The 20,857-nt window shown below is 38.9% G+C and overlaps 1 protein-coding gene across 2 annotated transcripts in view; it reads right to left on the reverse strand.

The window, feature by feature from the left end:
- Positions 1-379: 379 nt before the first annotated feature.
- Positions 380-20,857, reverse strand: part of LOC137866955 (netrin receptor UNC5C-like) — a 173,512-nt gene continuing 153,034 nt past the window's right edge. Inside the window, exons 10-18 of one of the 2 annotated variants that reach the window (XM_068703270.1) lie at positions 18,809-19,026; positions 17,278-17,413; positions 16,510-16,597; positions 13,747-13,915; positions 11,057-11,290; positions 9,145-9,294; positions 8,685-8,849; positions 6,831-7,009; positions 380-4,672 (exon numbers count right to left, since the gene is read on the reverse strand). In XM_068703270.1, coding sequence (XP_068559371.1) covers positions 4,507-4,672; positions 6,831-7,009; positions 8,685-8,849; positions 9,145-9,294; positions 11,057-11,290; positions 13,747-13,915; positions 16,510-16,597; positions 17,278-17,413; positions 18,809-19,026 — 1,505 coding nt within the window. In that variant the 3' untranslated portion in view covers positions 380-4,506. The remainder of the gene's footprint in view (positions 4,673-6,830; positions 7,010-8,684; positions 8,850-9,144; positions 9,295-11,056; positions 11,291-13,746; positions 13,916-16,509; positions 16,598-17,277; positions 17,414-18,808; positions 19,027-20,857) is intronic. The other variant, XM_068703271.1, reaches the window with a different exon arrangement.

Here is a 20,857-nt window from a genome sequence, read left to right on the forward strand (position 1 = left end):
GACTTTTTAATGATTTTCTTTGACATACTATAGTATAGTATGTTGAAAAAAGTAAAAAAAATCTATTAGTATAGTATGTCGAACCTTTTTCAACATACTATACTAATACATTGTTTTTACTTTTTTCGACATACAGTACTATATTATGACTTTTTTCGACATACTATACTATGACTATACTAAATGCATAGACTAAATTAGAATTTAACCTTTGGTTTTGCTGTGTGAACTTGCATCCTCTATGTGTCTGCATTAGGAGAAGACAAGGCAAGAGAGTTAAAGAATGCGCTACTTGGACATATTCAAATATCAAATATTCCTGTGAATGCAGTGGTTAAGTACATGATCCAAAATTGTTTTATTAAAGTTCACAATTCTTCTAGAACTATTACTAACAGCCGCAAGAAATACCCTAGCAGGCTTCATAACTGTGATTGGTGATTTATTTTCATGAATAAAACCATTTCAATCCCCCATGGTTTTTTTCACAAATGGCACACAGCTTACCTTACTTTCCCCCCCAATTCGATTTCAACACGGATCTGTTGTTCACAGTATAGCATACTCAGGGAATATATAGGGTTTGTCCCCTCAGGTTTAGCATTGCCACGTTTTTTAGCCTTTTTTTCCTCTCTGTCATGCTCTGGTCCCAAACAATCGGAAACTCGATACAGTGTGTTTATGGCGTTACGTCATTGTGCATGCAGAATTGTCAAAACACATTGAAAAATCCCATCCCTACATTTCGGACCTCACAGTACATGCTGCTGTCATGTGAGAGAAATTAAAGTTTCAAACCATTTCCTGAAATATGTCTGTAGAAATAAGCCACCATAGGCACTACACATTTTCAGCATTGCTTATAAATATAATTTATTAATTGTCTTAAAAATTCTTTCTTACACTTTGTACAGAAAACAGTTAGAGGAAATAGAGAGGCGAGCATTCAGCAAGATTGAGCAAGATTCATGAAGCGTGCCAGAATTAGCAAACGTGGACCATCACTACCCCACACTGACTAAATCAAATCACCCCTGATAGTAAAATAAAAATGCACTTACAAGCACAGCTCTAGTTATAGACTGCTATCATGATAACCAATGCCAAGTTTGCATAGTAGACACTGCTTTTACAAAAAAAGAAAGAAACATACAAACTAGTATCTAACTGTACTGCTCTTTTTTATATTCTCAAATTTGCCAAATATAGCTGACAGTACACAACTGTACATATTGTGAATACAAAATATTTTTTACATACTTTGTTATCTTAACACTACTTTCTTCATTTTCACATCAAGAAGGATCACCTTCTGGAGGCCTAACATTTGCCATCCTCATATGAAAGCTCCCCTTCTCTGTCCTGCTGGTAAACTGTAGTAGACTCACAACATGCCAAGAATCACATTTTGGTTACACTGTAACTTGTAACTCAAATTTCTTAACAACTCCTCTACTTGCACACGTTTCATCAGTTGTAATTTGATGTTGTATTCTGCATTTGAGTTATTAATAAGAGATGTTGATGATCACATTGTATGAATGAGACACTGTCATGAACTTTGGGTTGATATTTTCTTCTGAAATATACTGAACTGATGACTTGATATTTTAGGCTTTAATCCTGAAAATGTATAGAAATCTGTGGTTACATTTGAAAACATACAAAACATCCACTCTGTCATTTGACCATACACCTTTTCTAGTTTGGTTAATAAGGCTGTCCGAAATGAAAAGATTCATCATTTTGAGGCCTGCATGCCTGCTATGTCCGGTTTTACACCAATACAAGAGGTCAGATTTTTTTAACTCCCATATTTATGGGGAATCAATGTGTCAACTTATTGTCTCAAATTTTATTTTGTGTCGGACAGCCGCAAGATGATAACTGTCACAAAGATGTAAAGAGCTGACCTTCTGTTTCAACTTAGTCTTTTCCTCCTCTGTGTTCTTTACAACATCCTCCTCAGTATCTCCTACATACCTGATGTTCTGTTTCATATGGCGTCTCTCCATAGTTCGGAGCCAAATCTTAACTCCAGATTTTTTGTATTCCCTTTGAGCTGAAAGTTAATTGTGTTCTCTAGATGGTGAATAGATTTCCCGTCCTCAGGGGCATCTGACAGCCCTGAAAGTCACTAAAAATAAGGCTGTTTGTCCTCCCTCAAAGCTGGCTTGTTGGAGTTTAACCTTTTAGTTAGACACTGTTGACCCGTGTCTACGCAAACATCTGGAAGCCAGCCCTGCTTCACAATATGTTCTGCAAAACACAAATATATTACACAACATTTTCCATACAGTAGGCCCCTTGAGTTGGTATTTTGAGATTTAGCTTTAAATTGCAACTTTTTCGACAAATACACCACGAGTTGGAATGTGAGTCGCAGACAGAACATTGTTTAAGATAACGGGCATCTAACTGATATGTATACATACAGTTCACACCTATAAAAACATAAATATGGCAAGAAAAATAATGCGAATGTAAATAACACAAAAATGACCACTGAACAAAAATATTATGATATTAAAAGGTCATTAGAATGAACATGATAATAATGTATTTACACATTTCAGACAAAATGTAAATGCTGCTATTCTCCAAAAGCCACTGGATGGTGCTAGTGACCATGATCAAGTCATGGTGGTGACCACAAGTGAAATCACATGTGGCCTGACAGCAGACAACACAACTGACATCCTGTGATGAGAGCCAAAAATATTGTCCGAAATACATATTTGTAGGCTATATATATATATTTTAGTAAATCAAAATATGGTTGATAAAATCAGTATATTGCGTACATTTAGCGGTAATGAATGATATCAGTTGTATTTAACTCACTATGACATAATACTATGGTAGTTTGTATTTCACTGTATTTTAACACACTAGTGTTTTATCTTTTAGTTCATCCCTTCTTGCTTCCTTTCAGTTTTCTCTGAGTTGGACCCTGTCCAGAAACAAGCCGTGCCAGTCTATCAGAGACACTCCTCGAATTGAGGTTGTGGTTAACCAAATGTGGTAGCCTGGATAGCCATGGCTGGAATTCCCCATCCTGCGTCTGCACTAGAGCCTCATCCAAACTACTCTTTGGGGAGGAATGGAGCAGAAGCAACACAAGTTAACACTTGATTTTAGTGAAGGAATGCATTTGTCGCTTGAAGATCCTGGTGAACGCACCAACAGCTACAGAAATTGTTTTGCAGTTTCTTTAATTTACCTGAATACAATTATACCATTTTAAAATTAGTAAAAGCTGATTCCAATAAAACAAACATAAAATATACTATGTATGAGAATGCATAGCTGACAGTCTGCCTCTTTGCCCTGTTTATCTGTTTATCTTAGGTGAAATCTTGAATATACCTCTAAACAGACACTTTTACAAGTCTGTCACATTCACACACTGCTGAAAACGGAAAACAAGAAATAGGCGTTTACTTGAATCCATCAGGAGTGTTGTCACCTTTGGACTGTCTTTTTTAAGATAATCAGAGGCACACGTTCATTTGCTCTTTGACTTGGTACTTCTTGACTTCCTGTGACCTGGAGGACTTAATATCTGAATGCATATTGGAGGTAAGCCACAAACTCGATACTTAATATAACACAAATTTAAACATCACTCATGATGTCAGCTAAAAAGGAGAAACATGTGGTCTTAGTCTTGTTTCTGGTCAGGACCCTTGATTGACAGTCACTGTGTGGAAAAACTCTGTTAGCGGGAAACGATCCACACATATGGACAGCAGAATACATAGAGCGTTCCCTAGGAAACGATATAAAGACAAGAAACTGTACTGGCAAAACAAGTACAGCCAAGGCTCACAAGTGAGGGATCACTTATTTATCTCCCCTCTCTCATTATCCGTTTTCCATCCTGTTTGTACAGATGATCACCTGCGGCTTCTTCCATCAGTCCATGTTTATGTCCTGCCTCCCTTTTGTAATCAGCTTATCCTCTCCCTTAGTTTACTCTTGTCTTGCTAAAGAGTCTCGTCTCTGACTCACTCCCTCTTTTTCCTCACTCTAACTTCTCCTATTCGTTAGTAATCAGTTTAGCTTCCCTCCCTTTATGATTCTGTTCCATTCCTACAGAGGTTTTTGAGGCCAGCGCCTCTGTTGCTTCTTTTCTCTGCTTTTCTTTGTTCAGTATAAAGTAACAACAAGAAAACAACGAGTATTACACCAGACATGTGTATGTTTTGTTTGTTCCTGCTAGACTGTGTTTGTGTTGTTGGGTTGGGTTATGTCTCCTTCGGTCACACAGCACACTGAAACGTTGCTCTAATAAACACACAAAGATACACACATAGTTTCTAGCACCAGCTCGAGCATCTCTCGTCTGTTACCATGTAGGCATGATTACCACGGCATTTAACCGGTGCTCAATCACCATGGCTCAGTCTAATTCGTTCATTGCTCTTGCTGCAGCATCAACCGTAGAGAATTTGCTTGTCGTCGTCTCCAGAGTTCTGTCATTGTCACAGTAACCACAATGCTTCAGCAGTGTTCCGTTGTCATGGAGGCAAGGCTACCGTCATGGCGACCCATCTCTTCCAGCACAGCGGCCAGCTCATTTAGGTCTCCATCCGGGAAGTGCTGGGCCTCCCACAGATCCAGGATCACACCCGTCGGACTGGACTTGGTGGCAAAGTAGTTCAGGTACCTGCAGACATTAAGGAGAGCAGAGGGACAAAATAAATGGTAAATATGTGATGACAGATAACGTTTAATTCTCTCACGCTGTCAGCGCTAAATGTCTTAGAGATACAATGTTCTGGTCCTGGAGCTTCGTCAGGGATCAAATATAAAATATGAAACAACATTATACTAAAGCCATTATACTATATCAATAATACAAAAAAATCCCATTGAATATGAAAATAGAAAAAAATAAAAATATATATTATATATTAATAAAATAAAATAACAATACAATAATATATATATATATATATATATATATATATATATATATATATATATATATATATATATATGTCTATAATAAACTATTCTGGTAAATGAAAAGCGAACCATTTCTTCTATTATTTATTAGAAATTAAATGTAATGATCATTAATGAATTTTACCTGATGTGCTCTCTTGAGGATTTCTAATCAAAAAATTTGTGCAAAGCTATTAAAAGCACCTGATATGACAATACAGTACACAATAAAACAACTACAGATAAAGAAAAATGAATTGAGCGGAGGACTTTTTATTACTTAAATGTGACAGGTGAATACTTTTTAGAAAATGTGCTATCATGTATGTTCAATTTAAACGTTTTTCAATGAATTCAATTAATGATATAAAATATGAATTTGATACAAAATAGATGTATTCTGAAGTTGCATTCCAGCACAGAAATGTGCCAACAGGTCCATAGGGAGAACAGTTTTCATAGGAGCAGTAAATTCTAAAGCTGTCGACAGTCAAGTACGCAATGGTTGCAGAGGAAAAGTCTGATGCTGAGCCATCTGTGACAAAGATCTCAATGCTGCCTTAAAGTGAAAAAGCCATCAGATTTGAGCCCTTTGGGGATAAAGAGGAGACTCTATGTTCCTCTGTAAATCCTGTGATTGTACTGTGGGCACACTCTGGTACTGTTTAAACACAACCAGAGACTGAATATCTGTCTCTACTCCCGCAGTTTTGTTTTTTCCTCTCAAATATCCAATAAGCTATTTTCATAACTTTCTTTATTACTTTGTTTCTTTCTTTCTCACTTCAGTCTTAGCCTCCATCTGTCTGCAGCATGTGATTAGGTGTATCCCGCTGTTAAGTCAACTTTATGGCAGAGATCCACCTTTTTATCTGTCTGTCAGAGCGCGTGTGCGTGTGTGCGTGCGTGCGTGTGTGTGTGTGCGTGTGTGTGTGCGTGTGTACAAGCGAGTTTCCACCATTTAGTTTTCTGGTTTTCTCATTACAATAGGCTAATTTGTTTGTTCGTGTGAAAGTTTGTACAGCTCAGGTTTCACTGTTTATATTTACACAAAGTCATGTGGAAGAGATGGCTGTGACGGCAAGGAATGAGTCATACTTTGAACTCAGACAGACATGACGTGGCAGTTACAAGAGCAGAGAGGATAAAAGATGGTATTTCCATGTTATCATGTTCCCTTTGAAGAGTCGCTTTTAGCAGAAATGTGGTAGTAAACAACAATTTGGCTAGATGTCCATCTTTCACAAATGATTGGGTTTTTTTGGATGCCCACACCATCATGAGCTGGCTGCCTGTTGGGACAATGAGGTCCACTTGTGCCCAATTATCCTCTGACTAGCTGCTGGTAAATGAATCAGATGCAAATGGCCAATTGGATCTTTCCTATCTAGGTGCATGGCAGTTTACTCAAACTCTACAGGGATGCAGGTTTAAAATAATGAAGTGTGTTGAAATTGTGGCCAGTGTGCAGATTTGTTGTGCACTTTTGTTTAGAGCAGCTATTCTCTCTGTGCTCTAAACTAGAGTGCAGATGATTAAGCTATTTTTTTGTTTTATATATGAAAAGACCATCAATCACATACAATCAACGTGCTAATTTGTCAGTGTGATTATGTCTCTTGTATCTTTTAGTCCTAAGGAAAAAAAACAGGTAATTTAATAAGATTAATAAGATGAATGATTCATCTCTGAACTGAAACTGAGCTGAAAAGGTCTTCTGTTATTGAAGAGGCCACAGGCCACCCTGATGAGCTGCTATTTCATTTGAGGAGAGTATTTTTCTGATTGTATGATATTCAAAACTAAGCAAAAAAGGACAAAAATGATACAAACTGTGTGTGTGTGTGTGTGTGTGTGTTTTTGAGTGTGTGTGTCACCTGTCAAGGTTGAGTTTGTGTGCCAGCATCCTCCAGTCATTGCCTCTGGTCTGTGGTGCATCTAGACTGCCACACAGCTTCTGTCTGATGGATAAAGGAATGCGGAAGGCATTGGGTCCCACTAAGGTTGTGATATTACTGGCCGGGTCCATCAAGGACGTGTCTATGCACTGGGCCTCCTGGGAAGTGTGGGAAGACCAAAAGAAACTGGTCAATTGTTAGATAAAGGAAAACAATTACTAGTTACACAACTTTTTTTTAAAGTTTAACTCATACAAATAACGTTTAGGCATATTGATGTGTACAGTACAACTTCTTCAGTAGAGATACAGGAGAAAAGGGATGAGTCTATTGGCGAGATACTGCAAAGCCTTAACATTTAAATATGGATCATGATGTGCATCTATGCGGTAACATTAACTTCATCATATTTGATTTCAAATAGGTCTCTATCTAAGTCCTTCTGGCAAGGATTCTGCTCGTCTCTCTGCAGCTTTCAGCGTGACCACTTACAAATAAGTCTACTAATTAATATAAGAGTGAAACAAATATAAAGATCTGCTTCCAAGCACTCTCTCTCTGCTCTCAATGTCGCTATCTGTCTCTTTCTAAACCTTCATCCCATTAATCTGCCACTCCTGGGCTGAAAGGAGGCAGCGACCTAATGAATGTGGCTTGGCAGAAGGAAACACAACTGCCACTGTTGATGTGAATGATTACTATTTACTGTGTCTACTTAGCCCCAATTTACAGCAGAAAGCTCTCTGCTGCTGGAGAGTGAATGACTGATGCAAAGGGACATCACTGTTTTTCTGATAAAATAACAAATGCTTTAAACCTGTTTTACTTTTGATCAACTTGCAGGACGCTGCCGGCTGGTTGGTTGAGGGTCTTACAGTGTTTTAAATAACGCATCCATGATGAGACGCTTTTCGGTTCAAATCACCAATTATGTGATTATAGTATTGTAAGATTAGGTATGGCCTATTTAAAATGAATTACAGCTGATCACTCCACACAATGTTGTGATAAAACTGTCATTGCCCTACTGTTTTCTGTGTACATGTTACAAAGCCACAGCTCTGCCCCTCATGAGGCTGTTTCTTTTTGTTATATTTGGCAGAAGGCATAATGAAGGAAGTGTAGGAAAAAAAATGCAGGATAGACATTTCTACAACACTTTCTTTCACTGTGTGATTTTGCAGTCCTGACACACACAAAGGCAAATCATCAAACTTCTTTAACTGGTTCTACACTTTTCTACACATGTGCAAACCTTCTCGCTGCTGCAATTGTTCCTCTATTTGCAGTCAAAAATCAACTTACCTGGTTAAACAAGGGTTAAAAAATTCTAAAGTGCAACGCTGTCACCCATGAACACCATGGGAGAATTCAAAGCACTGACATTCCAAAAGAACTGACTGACCTTCGACCAAAACTGTTCACACACACGGACACAGACACACACACACACACACACGCACATTCAGTGACTTTGTGGTTACATGGACTCGCAAAATCAAAGAGGAGTTATTCCACTCGTGTTATGTGACCTCTAGCCCCAGTATGAATGATTGAACAGAGTCACATAGCAGGAGCCCTGACTGTCTGACGGATGGAAGAAAACTTAGTGACTTTATAGGATCTTATGTACAGGAATGGAGAAGTTAGAAGAAGGAGCCTCTTTTTTTGCCCGTGTGACTGTATTAATCTTATTTTAGTATGCATCGCTGTGTCCTCATCATGTCCTAGGCCAGTGTGAGTTAAAGTTTCTCTTCTGCAGTTTTGTTGAGTACACAGCCAATCAACAGTGTCTCCGTTTTGCTGTGTGCACGTGGATTTCTATGAACTTACCTCCTCTAATGTGTTGCTGAGCTGAAAGATCTGTCCCTCCCCTTCCACCTGCCGTACACACAGTTTGCAGCTGATCTCTGTGGTGGCAGGGCTCAGTCTCTCCAGGGTGAAGGTGCAGTGAAGAGTTCTCTGACTGCCACTCCACACCTGGTAGAACGGGATCTCCTGGAAAAAAGCATAAACAATATACATGTTTTTTGTAAAGCACATTTTCAGGCAGGAACAATACTTATAATCTCAGTAAATCTTATACTGGGAATTCATCAAATGTAATCATTGTGAAGATATTACACTCAAAATAAAGATGGTTTATCTTAATAAAGACCGTTATCCTTGATTGGCTAAAGGTAAGTGGTGCTATAATCTGTGATATTTGCTGTGGGTGTGAAGATCATTAACTACACTCTGTATATTGTAAGGGGTACCTTCAAGTGTTCATGTATGCGCATATCCCTCTCACCTGATACTTTGCGATGAGTTTGCTCTTCCAGTGAGCGTGTGGCACATCGTGGATCGACAGTCTCAGATTGTGTGTGCTGTCTTTAAAGTTCAGGGTTTTTGGCTCATCCAGAAGCTTCCCTCCCATCTGTGTCTCCATCTGAAGAACCTCCTACACAAAACCATACAAAGAAAAAAAACAATACTAACTTGACATTTCCTCCTTAACTTTGCTTGTATATTGCCAACTGAACCGTTTATTTTTCATACAGCATTGCAGACTGCAGAAAGCCTGTATTTATCTTGCATAATAACTGCAGGCAACGGCGAATGTTTCCGTGAAGTACACAGCACCATGAAACACTTGAAACACACGTTTCCCTGAAGATACCACAACAGAGCTCTGTAGTTGTATTTCCTGAATTTAAGCAAAGCTTAGCTCTGCTAACTGCACTCAACTGGGAGAGACATTAAGATGCTCAATAAAAACCTTGATTAATAATGCACCACCAGTCAAAGGACTGCTGTTGTGAGATGTGGGAAATCATATCTTTAATGTACAACAGTAACATTAAATAACTTCTATTGGTTTAGAAGATGACCTCAATACATCATATTACTTCTGAAAATAATACCCAGAGAAGTAATGATTGACTTATTGATTATTTAAGATAAGCAGCGCAGTTTTGTCTTTTCCATCACCACAACAATCACAACTTTATCTTCTGCACTCCCTTTTTTAGTTGTATATTACCTTAACTCTGGACATATTAAAAAGCTGATGCACTGAACATAATGAGGATTTTTGTTTTTTGTATCTTAGATTTCATGAAATGGGTAATAAAATCAGTTAATGTAAAACTAATACTGCCCATTTGATGTCTTTGTCCATTTTGAGAACCAAAGGAAGCCGCATATTTTACTTTGCTGTGCTGCATATTGCCGTTTCAATAATATATTGCAAACACAGTCCTGAGGGGATCTTTGCTCTTGCTTTTTAAATTGACTTCTGTATATCAAGTTAGCCCACATCAAGAGAGTACTAAGACAGTATCTGTGCCCTACAGATGCATAATGGTGAATACACACATATTGATAACATCAACATACTTACAGGCTCATGAACCACACACAAACAATTAAAAGGATTAAAGAAACATGCACACAAACACAAACTTACTGATGGAAGAATAAGTTATCAGTATGACTTCTGATGCCTCCTGCAACCTTTGCAAAATAATCAATTGTTCCTTCCCATCATCTTCCTACGCGGCAGCTCTACAGTAGATATACAGCAGAGACCTCCCCTTTAAAACGCAAACCGATCAATTATACTACACACAGAGTCTCCATCATTAAAAAGTCCACCTCTGAGCTTTATTTTCAAGCTACAATTGCTTGTTTGAAATGGTAAAACTGAGTGTGCGCTGATGTTTGTGTGAGCGTGTACATGGCTTTTTGCCACACTGACACTTGACTTATCATTGCATGCATAAATTACCAATGTTAATCTCCCGTATCAGATGGTCCCTCCAGTGTTTTGAATTTGTTTGAATTCTCAAGCGCCGTTATTCTGACATTGCTTGACCCTGTTTTGTTTACTGCTTCTCAGCTCACCTCCAGAGAACTAGAGGTGAGAAAACCTCTACTTGTGACTCTAGATAATCACCCCTATTCAAGCTATAATATAGTGTGTTTCTAATGCAAATTACCACCGAAGTGTTACAGCATAGGTGGTACAAGAGAGAGAAAAAAAATCCATCCGATGACTTAGAAACACAACTAAGCAATCAGCCTAATAGAGCCATATGTGTCCATCATATGTACAGTACATGTGTGTTCATATAGGTTAATTCAAGGGAGGAAATCTATTTAAAAAAAGCAAGTGAAGAAAATACGTATTGGATTTGATTTATTTACTTCCAATACTTTACCTTGAGTGCATCCTGTGTGTCGTCCAGACAATATACCCTGATATGATAGTCCAAAGTTGTACAGGATACGGGTCCAAAAACAGCAAGTTTGAGCCTCTTGGCGGCTGCCTTGCAGATTGACTGGCCCACCAGGCAGTAAGTCCCCAGTGTCTCTGTTAGGATGTGACATGCCTCCAAGTCCATCTGCACATAGCAGGGGGTGGTGAAGTTTTCCTCTCCTACCACAACCACATCCTGTAAGAATCACAAACACACACACACACACACAAACACACACACACATTTTTAGACTTGCAGAGTGTCACGCTGGGTCTATGATGGGTGGCTGAGACTGGAATATTGTAAACCTACCATGTGAGCCGTCACTCATCTCAACTAAAGAGATATCTAGAGCTTTATTCAAGACGGACTACCTTTCAACCTTTCAAAAACAAGTCTTAGTATTTTCTAGTATTCATGATTATATATTTGTAGTATAGCCTGCCTGAATTTTGATCTCTTTTCTTTTGCTATCAAAGCAAACTTTACATTTCCTTGATTTATTTCACATTAAATGAGGTGTTTAATCCACTACCTTTGTGACAACAGCATTTCTGTTCAAACAACACACAATCATCAGCATAATGATGAGTATAACAAAACTATGTTCTTGTGCTAATAGAGAAACTGTGGAAATGTTGACTATCCTCAATGTACAAATAAATGTCCCCTTTATTTGGAAACAGCCTTTATTTGTCTGTGCAGACTACTTTTAGTGAGTCCTGGGCATTATTTGAATACAGACTGTATTTGTGTGATTAAGCCACATTCTGTCTGGTAACATAACACAACTGGACCTGCATTTGGAGTCACTTCCACTAATGCAAACAACCCCTGAATAAACAGGCTGTGGTTTCTAACTGATGAATTCCTCTGTTGTTATAAACACAATGCCATTACTGATGGTGTGTAGAGATGTGCTCCCTATATAGAAATCAGCGTTCAGCAGAAGAAAGGCCAAATGCAAATGTTTGAATCATTTTTTGGCTTGTGGATCTTTTCAATAAGACATGAACCATGTGTGACTCTTCTTGTTAGACCAGTAATTCATCTTAGAAAATCAGTTCCTAGATTTTTGATTCCCCACATTGTGTACTCCTTTGTTCTTGTTGAGACACTAAATTGAAGAAGTGTAAATGCATGTCTGGTAGTTCATAATATGACTTCTTAAAGTATATCAAGGTGACCAGTAAAATAAGAACCCTTGTTTGGAGCTGCTGTGTGAAGAATGTCCAATACCACTGTGATTATCTGCTGGCTGTTGCTCATATAATTTTTCCAGCTCTGTCAGAGCCGGAGTTATCGTAAATCTATATGGCTCTTTGGGTTCAGTGAGAATGCACAGCTCCTATTCATTTAAGTGCAGAATCTTCAATTAGTTGTGCACATATCCAAGTTTGCGTGTGTGACTAATTGTGTGTACACACAAATTTGGTGCAGCATGGATCTGTACTACAAGCACATGTGTGATACAAATATTGAGTTTTGTCCCTACAGATGAGCAAGCCAAATCAATACAAAGAGGTAGGAAAGCAATATGGTATGAATCTGTTATTACTGGTAATCACAACCGTAGCTGCTCCCCCCTGATGTGAGGGGAATTCAATTACCTTCCTCTCCCTTTTTTGGAGAAAAGTTTCTGATGGGAAATGGATGTTCTACTGCAATAAGAGAAAAACAAATCGACTTCCTGATGAAATTCCACTTTTCATTTCTCCCGTCTTTACCCAACCCCTTGTCTCTCTCTCCCTCTCCCTCCCTCTCCCTCTCCCTCCCTCCCTCTCTCTCTCTCTCTCTCTCTCTGTCTCTCTCTCTCTCTCTCTCTCTCTCTCTCTCTCTCTCTCTCTCTCTCTCTCTCTCACACGCAAAAGGACACACACACACAGAATCTTATGCATGGTTAATTGTGCAGAGACATTGTGTTGAGCTGTGATAAGCAAAAGAAGACAGCATACGGGGGCCTTGTAGACACAGTGATGCTGCAAGACAGCCTTATCACCCACACCCACACACAGGGATACACACCGGTATACACACGCACGGACACGGAGACAGACAAACGCGCACCAAATGCAGTCACGCACACACAGAAAGAGATTGCTGAGCTAGGGACTTCATGCTGAGAGACACGGGAGGAGGGAGAGGGAGAAGGGTAGAAAAAAAGGAGGGATAGAAACATAAGAAGAAAGATGACAGAAGAGGAGGATGGCAGGAGCATAACAAATTGCTTCTGATAGGAGTCTTCAACCCCCTGCTTGTCGACTAGCCTGTAGGCACTTTGTGTTTACTGAATTTTCTCTCCTTTTATTTCTTTCTCTCTCACTCCCTCACTGCATGTGTGTTTGCGTATTGTAGGCTATCGAAAAGACAATAACGTATATGTGCACGCATGTGTTAACATGCTGTGTTTAGCCATACTGTGTACATGACTGTGTATGAATGATCTGGCTGTGCAGGTGTTTATTTGGTATTAAGCATTAACTACACTGGATCACTAAGCTGCTGTGTGTGTGTGTGTGTGTGTGTAGATGTGTAGATGTGTGTGCATCTGAATGCATCTCTTTTATCACAATTTTTTGGTAAAGTGACAGCTATGGAGGTTAAAACTATGGGATTCAAAAGTTGCACATTATACGTAGCTCAACACTCACCTCCCACTCTCCCATGGCCAGTTGGTTCTTTAGCTGTATGAGCCAGTCTTCCTGGACATTATCAGCACAGTGGTGGATGGTGAGGATCACTGGTCTGGTCAGCAGGGCTCCTGGAGGTCCACAACTCACCACTGGGCTCAGCACTGTCTGGATGTCCTCTACCGGTGGTCTGGAGAAGACAAATTACACCCAGGTGGGATGATTCTTCAGAAAAGAGCGCCAGGAGGGCTGCATCAACCGCATGAAGCTGTATTGATTCTGGTCTGGTTTGTTTTTCATAATGTTCATACATGGAAAAACTCAGCTAGCAAAATAGAGAAGTCAGGTGAACAGTTAGGTTACAGTAAGATAGACTGTCTTCGAGTAGATGAGAATATCACTAAATGAAACACATAAGAGCAGCGAAGCACAAACATTCAATCAGAGGATCAGTGTAGTCAGCAGGGCTTCAGTTGGGCCTCAGCTGGAGTCAGTAGTTCACAGCTCATGAGTGCTTACCACAAGCTCTTCTGTTGTTTTGTTTTACAGTGAATTTAAGGATTGGAACCCCAAGCAATCGCTAATTAATGTAAATTACAGTACAGCAACAGAGTACTGTTCATTAGTAAATTGAAAAGTAAACCCACATTCTTCAACAATTGTTTGCAAATAGATACATGTCTGTGTTTTCCTGTGTAACCCATTATCTAGTCATTTTTTCCCCCTCATGTTGCTGAAGATATTTATTGACTGGGAATAAAGCCCATATGGAAAGAAGAGTGATTTTTTTTCTTCAGCCCACTTTGTGTCAGGGTAACTAATCCCTAGCAGTATTATCGATGAAGCTCATTATTGACTCATGATGGGTTCACACGGACAGGAAAAGTTAAAAGATAAAAACAGTACAACTCAATCTGTAACAGCACTTTTATCATACAGAGAAAACAGATGTTGTATTGTCTGTACGAGAAAACTGACACCTGGATCCTAATGAGCTAAACCACAGGATTCTGACTTGCCAATTGTTGGTGAGGTAAGTTAATGTATCTATGTGATTTTTTTGCTAGCCAGCTATTGACTGTGAGGAGGACAGAGGACAGAGAGGAGGTTTGACTCTTAGAAATACTGTAGCTCACTGCAGGGGGCCTAATTCTTATTGACGTTATTGATCGGGGAGATGCTGGAATGGACGCATGGGTTCGAATACATGAACCAAACTGTAACAAGTGTCCTGAGGCTAGGGTCTTGCAGAGACTGGAACGAGTTGATTCACCCAAATATTAAAGAGCCCATTTCTTCTCTTACCCCTTGTGGTATTAAGCCAAGCTGATGGCTGGCTACTGGTTTTATTTTCTTCGTTTTTGAGATTGCTGCTTTTGAACATTTTGCCGCCACTCACAATACTATGAAGGTGAATTGCATTTAGTTTGTAGTGCTAACATTACATAACTATATTGGAATTAAGGAAAAGCAGTGTGTCCTTGCAGAAACAGTGTCCTTGTTACTTTGGATAATGCACGGAACTTGCAGCAAACAGTTATAAATGGAACTATTCAGCTGTGTAAACAGGACACTACTTTTTCATTGTTATTCTCAAAAGAGACAAACACAAAACATCCAGCGCTATTGTATTGGGGTGGATGGAGAAATCTCAGTCACAGATATCTGAAAACCAAATGTAAAAAAAAACAATCTGCATGGGCTTAATGCTACTATATAAGAACATGTTTGGCTCTAGAGACAAATTTCAAATTATCTTTTTTTTTTTTTGCACAAACACAGCTTTTACCTCGACAGTGAGTGATAAAGACACACATACAAAACAAATCATCAGGAAACATCCTGACTCTGTCCAAAGGAATCATCTCTTTTTCTCTTAAATGTTAACGGTATTAAAAATATAAATATGCAAGTTCTTTTGAGTTCTGCCTTACTGCAGGCACGTTATTGGGCCAGGCCACTTTCAAATAGACTGCTGATAATTTCCCCAAATTTAAATTATTTTTTTACACAACAGCTGGAATATAGACAATTTATCTCTCAAGTCCCACTGAGAGCTTTACCTCAGTCATGCACATGGCCTGTGAGTAAAGGATTGTCTTACATGTAACAGGATTACAGTAATCCCAAGAATAACCACTAATCTGTTAGTTACTGTGAACAGCAATCTCTTTGCATATGCTGTAAACACCTTGGTGTTTGGAGTAAGACAAAAAAAAAAAATCTGTTGTCGCTCTGCAGTCAACATTAGTTTCACACATATTTGAATAATGGGGGTTATGAGCTCTACATTTGGGTAGTAGCAATGACTGTACAATTAAGAAAACATTGTTATAAATTCTGTGGATTACTGAACAGATTATAATGCTAAGTAGGTTATAATTAATTCATGTGGAAAAAAAACTCCCTTATAATCTTCTCAACTTTAATTCTAGCACTAATATAGGAAATCTGTGGTATTAACTGACCCCTGCTGAATGAGTCACCAAAAGAATGTGCGCGTTGATGCACTATACACTATAAATACTAATGATTCATCCACTGCTGTGCATCCTAAGCCAATGTCACACAGTGAAAACCTCCCCACGCAACCATACAAACAGGTCTGAGAAGCCGGCGCTCAGGAGAGACATGGAGAAGTGTAGGAAAAGAAAAACACAAGACACAAAAAGATCATAGAGGGAGATGCAGAGATGACGAGAAACATGACGGCAACGGGGAACCACAGAGAAGCATAAAAGCCACGGAGAGGAAAAGTGAGGGAAAGAAAGAGACACAACTTACCTCAAGCTGTCCTTCCTGTGCACAGTCACATACATCTCGTACACCCTACCCTGAGGAACAGCACCCGCTGGAACCAACAAACTCACACCTGCAGGAGGGAGGACAGGGGAAGCACGATGGATGGAGGCAAAAATAATGAGTTTCATCACTGGATTTATTAATTTTACTATCCACAACTAAATTATTGAATGTGCAACCCATTATCACTTCATCATTTTGATTAATTATTGAAAAATCATTCTTAAAGGCAACCCCATGTAAAACTTTCTCTTGAATATATCGTCAAGTGAATTGTGCTCCAGTGTTTTATAGCTTCTGAGAGCTGCTTCCTATCTCTGGGTTCCATTATTCATTCACGCTTTTAAATCCTAATATAAGTCTACGTAAAGTTTCTTTTCTTTTAAAACTAGGTAGCTGGAAAACTTCCCAAGGTTGTTTTTTTTTTTGTATTAGCTATAAACCAACTTCATGTGGTCATCTTTGAGTACAAGAAAAGTACATTTAATCTTGTTAATTGAGATTAACTTTGATGACATTCTTACTATCTATACATCAATTGATGTAGTGTATTATCATTTGTTCATTTAATCAACTAAATAATGAAATTTGCGCCCTTTGCATATTTCCATTGACTTTGTATCACCGCCTCTAAAATTCGCCTCGCGTCCTTTTCTGAACACACAGAAAGGCATCACTGCTGGTCACTGCATCATCATTAGACGGTAACCAGACTGACGATAAACTGTTAAGTGTGAGTAGAAAGCTCACCAGAGTTGGGTACAATGAGGTGTCCTCCCTGGTTGTTGAAGGATCCGTGAGCGGTGCAGGAAGGGTCTCGTGTTCGGGCCAAGCTCTGGTTGCGAAGGTTCATGGTGTCGCTGTTCTCCAACAGAGACTGAGTTACCTAGGAATCAAAAGACAACAGTCAGACTCATATTACATAACAGACAGCACTGGGTATAAAGCTGTTCAGCAGAGACTGGATGAGCTGAAAGTCTGGGTATTAAATGATAAATAAAACGATGAATTAATATCTGGTTCGGCGGGGCAATACAGTTATCAAACAGCAAAGAGACTTCACCTTAGAAATCAAATTTTCTTGTATTAACATAAATGCTATTTCACCTCTATGACGTGAAAAGAATCGACATGGGTGTGAACATTTCCTTCGGGGTAATTTCTTAATAATGGGGTTATTGAGAATTGTAATCAATGTCATGACAATGTTTTGTTACGTAATTGTGTCGAGTTAGACCAATAATGCGAGCAGGGATTTTTCATAGTTATACACTGTATATTACAGCGATAGCCTCGCATAAAAGCAAACTGCACCCATGCTCTGTGGAGGCTGAAAGATGATGGAAGAAAGAAGATGAATTCTAATGAAACCAAAGGTTCATGGAGGTCCAGAGAAGTTTCACTGAGCAAGGCCAAACTCTGGTTGGATAGGTCGTTGTGGTTTTATTTTCGCCTGGCTGATTAGGGCAAGCATTGAAAGAGCAATCTGTTAATGCTCTCTTTTCCACAAGAAGTTTACTGCATTCATCAAGACGCTTTCATTTTTTTCGTCATGTTTTCTTGGTTACCACTAAGTAGAATACTACAGGGACGATCTGCATCTGCCTGGAAGCGCCGCCATAGGGCTGAGCTGGCAGGTTATGAGAAAAGGGTGAATTTACAGTAGACCTATGAAACCACCTCGGGGTAAGTGATAAAATATGACTTACTTTGCATTTCTCTTTCGAAATGTCCACTGTGAGATGTAAAATAAGGACTTAACATTCAGTAGTTTGCTCCACAACATCACACAAAGCTGACAAGAACTTGCTTTAATGTGTTTAAGACAAACACCAGACAAAAGCATAGAAAATCCGGAAAATTAGCGAGGCAAGGTCAGTCAGGAGGTCCGAAAGTCAAGAAAATCATCAAATGTAGAGCTCATAGTGGATTCAGCTCTAGTACTGCCTCAAGACAGGTGCAGTGATGAAACCGAGCGGTTTCATCTGTATTTGTGACAACTGACTCTGGTATGCATGCCATGTAGTTGACAGAGCAGAGGGAGGAAACTGGGGCACCGAGCTGCATGTATACTAATGGTGTTTGCTTTTGTATTTGTGTGACTGGGAATACATAGCTGCCTTGTTTTAGTACTTCTCACTATGCTTCTGCAGTGTAACCTCACTTCAGGAGGAAATATTTCAAAATCCTACTGCACTCATACAGAATATTTTACAGTCAAAATCCTAGAAGTGGATGAAAGATAGTGACGTTGGATCATGGAATACATGCATTATATTACCTTAGGAGACAGTTTGGATGTGAAGTCTCCTCCGAGGTCGTCCTGCGGTGTGACCAGACCAGATGAGTTGTACACTTTGATCTTCAAGTTGGGTAGAGGGTCCAGGAGAGGCGAGTTGGTCATTGGGATTTTATCTGAAACATCGTGGAGGGCATACACTGGACCACGATACATGGCAGCTGCATTTGTCAAGTCAGGAGGAGCTGTCAGTAGATCAGCTGGAGAGATAAAGTGGAAGAGAGAGAAGGAGCAGATGAAGGGAAGATAATATTAATGACAGAAAATACAACATGAATAGCAACTGTCACGTTTTCATAAACGCTTGATTCTTCAGCTAAGAGAAAGAGTGTTTAGGGTTTGAGAGAAAGGTCCTCAGAGATTTCATCTTCACCTCAAAAACCAAATACATGAGTTTAAAATATAATATTTAAATGCATACACTATCAAAACAAACTAAACAATGTCAAAATTGACCACACTTTACATTGTATGATAGCAAAACAATATTGCTTCATATCATCAGTTAAGCTCTAAAAAATGTTGTCAATGACTTCACCAACACAATCAAAGAAGTTGTCACATTTTAATCACATCGCTGTCTATTTTTAAAAACCCTGCTGTGCACATTCACCACAGAGTATGACAGTGTTTATTGGAAATGCCAATTGTTAAGACCTATTTGGCCTGTTCTTCAAAGCAGTGTTTTTACCCTCATTCTCCATATATCATGGTGTACATTATCATGTACATATGCAGTTTATTTAGAATAGAACAAGCAAGACAATATACAATGTGGAATATTCAAGCAACCTTAAAATCAGTAGGCAGACTAATCTTAACCTGGTAACTTTTTGCTTGTACTATTAAAAGCTTAAAGCCTTTGTGTTACAGGACGATCACATCTTGAATTTGTCGGTTTGTCATCATGCTGAAGAGTAACAGGAGCATAAGTAACTAAAAGCCATAATGTCAGCAAATGTACACAATAAAATCAGTTGCACAGTATCTATCTCAAGTTTGCTAACATATACACTTACTGTATGTCATACCATAAGTGAGACTGTAGCAGAAAATCCCCATTTCCATGTGTAAGCGGACTATTGTGTCATTTTGTATTTACTGAGTGACATAGTCTTGTTTTAAACAAAGAATAGATTGGCTCCTGTCATATAATACATCATTTTGAAGCTGTGAATAGATTCACAGGCTACTGAGTACTCTGATTTACACTGCTCTTTCTGGAGTTAGCTAAAGCGGATGGTGGAAACTTTTGATGTACCTCAAGCACACACACAGGAGCACCCAACACACACACACACACACACACACACACACACACACACACACACGAGCACTAGTCATAAATAAAACACATCTGCAATGTTAATCATGGGCACTAGAAAAATATGTGCATATGCAAACATGTCTTGCATACCAATAACGCATCATACACCATACTGTGCATGCCCGTACATGCATGAAACACACACAACACATACAGCAATTACATGATGTCAGTGATCTCTGAGTTAATCAGGACTCATCTATGTGCATGTAATATCCAAGTACTGTTTACAGTATGTTGATTTCATTTTTAAAATGCAACTACCTCATTCTACCTTTAGCAATCTCTCCATTCTTTTGACTTCCCAACCTTGCCGACTTAAATTCAGTAGAGAGTTTAATGGAAATCCTCAATAACACACACTTTTCTTTTTAAATCAAGTCAAGTAGTAAAAAACATCTTTTGCAGTGAAATTATTCGGAATGCTTTAACAACAATGACTTGACTTTGTTCCGTCTGCCACGATGTTCTTCGAGGTAATTGGAAAGATGCAGCAGCCAAGTGCTGCTGATTGTTTTAATAATGCATTTGGCAATATCAACAAACAGTAAAACCTACATGGGGATTTACTTTACCAAAGAAAATCAAGTCAATGTGCTCCAAGCGACCCCATAAGATGACAAGTTCAGTCACTCTAGCTAGTTTTGTGAAGCTATCTTGCCACAACCCTTTGTAGTTCATAACAATTTAATCAAAGGGCAGTG

The sequence above is a fragment of the Cebidichthys violaceus genome, unplaced genomic scaffold (genome assembly GCF_023349555.1).
Source record: "Cebidichthys violaceus isolate CVI_PGR_0920_01 unplaced genomic scaffold, fCebVio1.0.p SCAF_9, whole genome shotgun sequence".
Taxonomy (NCBI): Eukaryota; Metazoa; Chordata; class Actinopteri; order Perciformes; family Stichaeidae; genus Cebidichthys; species Cebidichthys violaceus.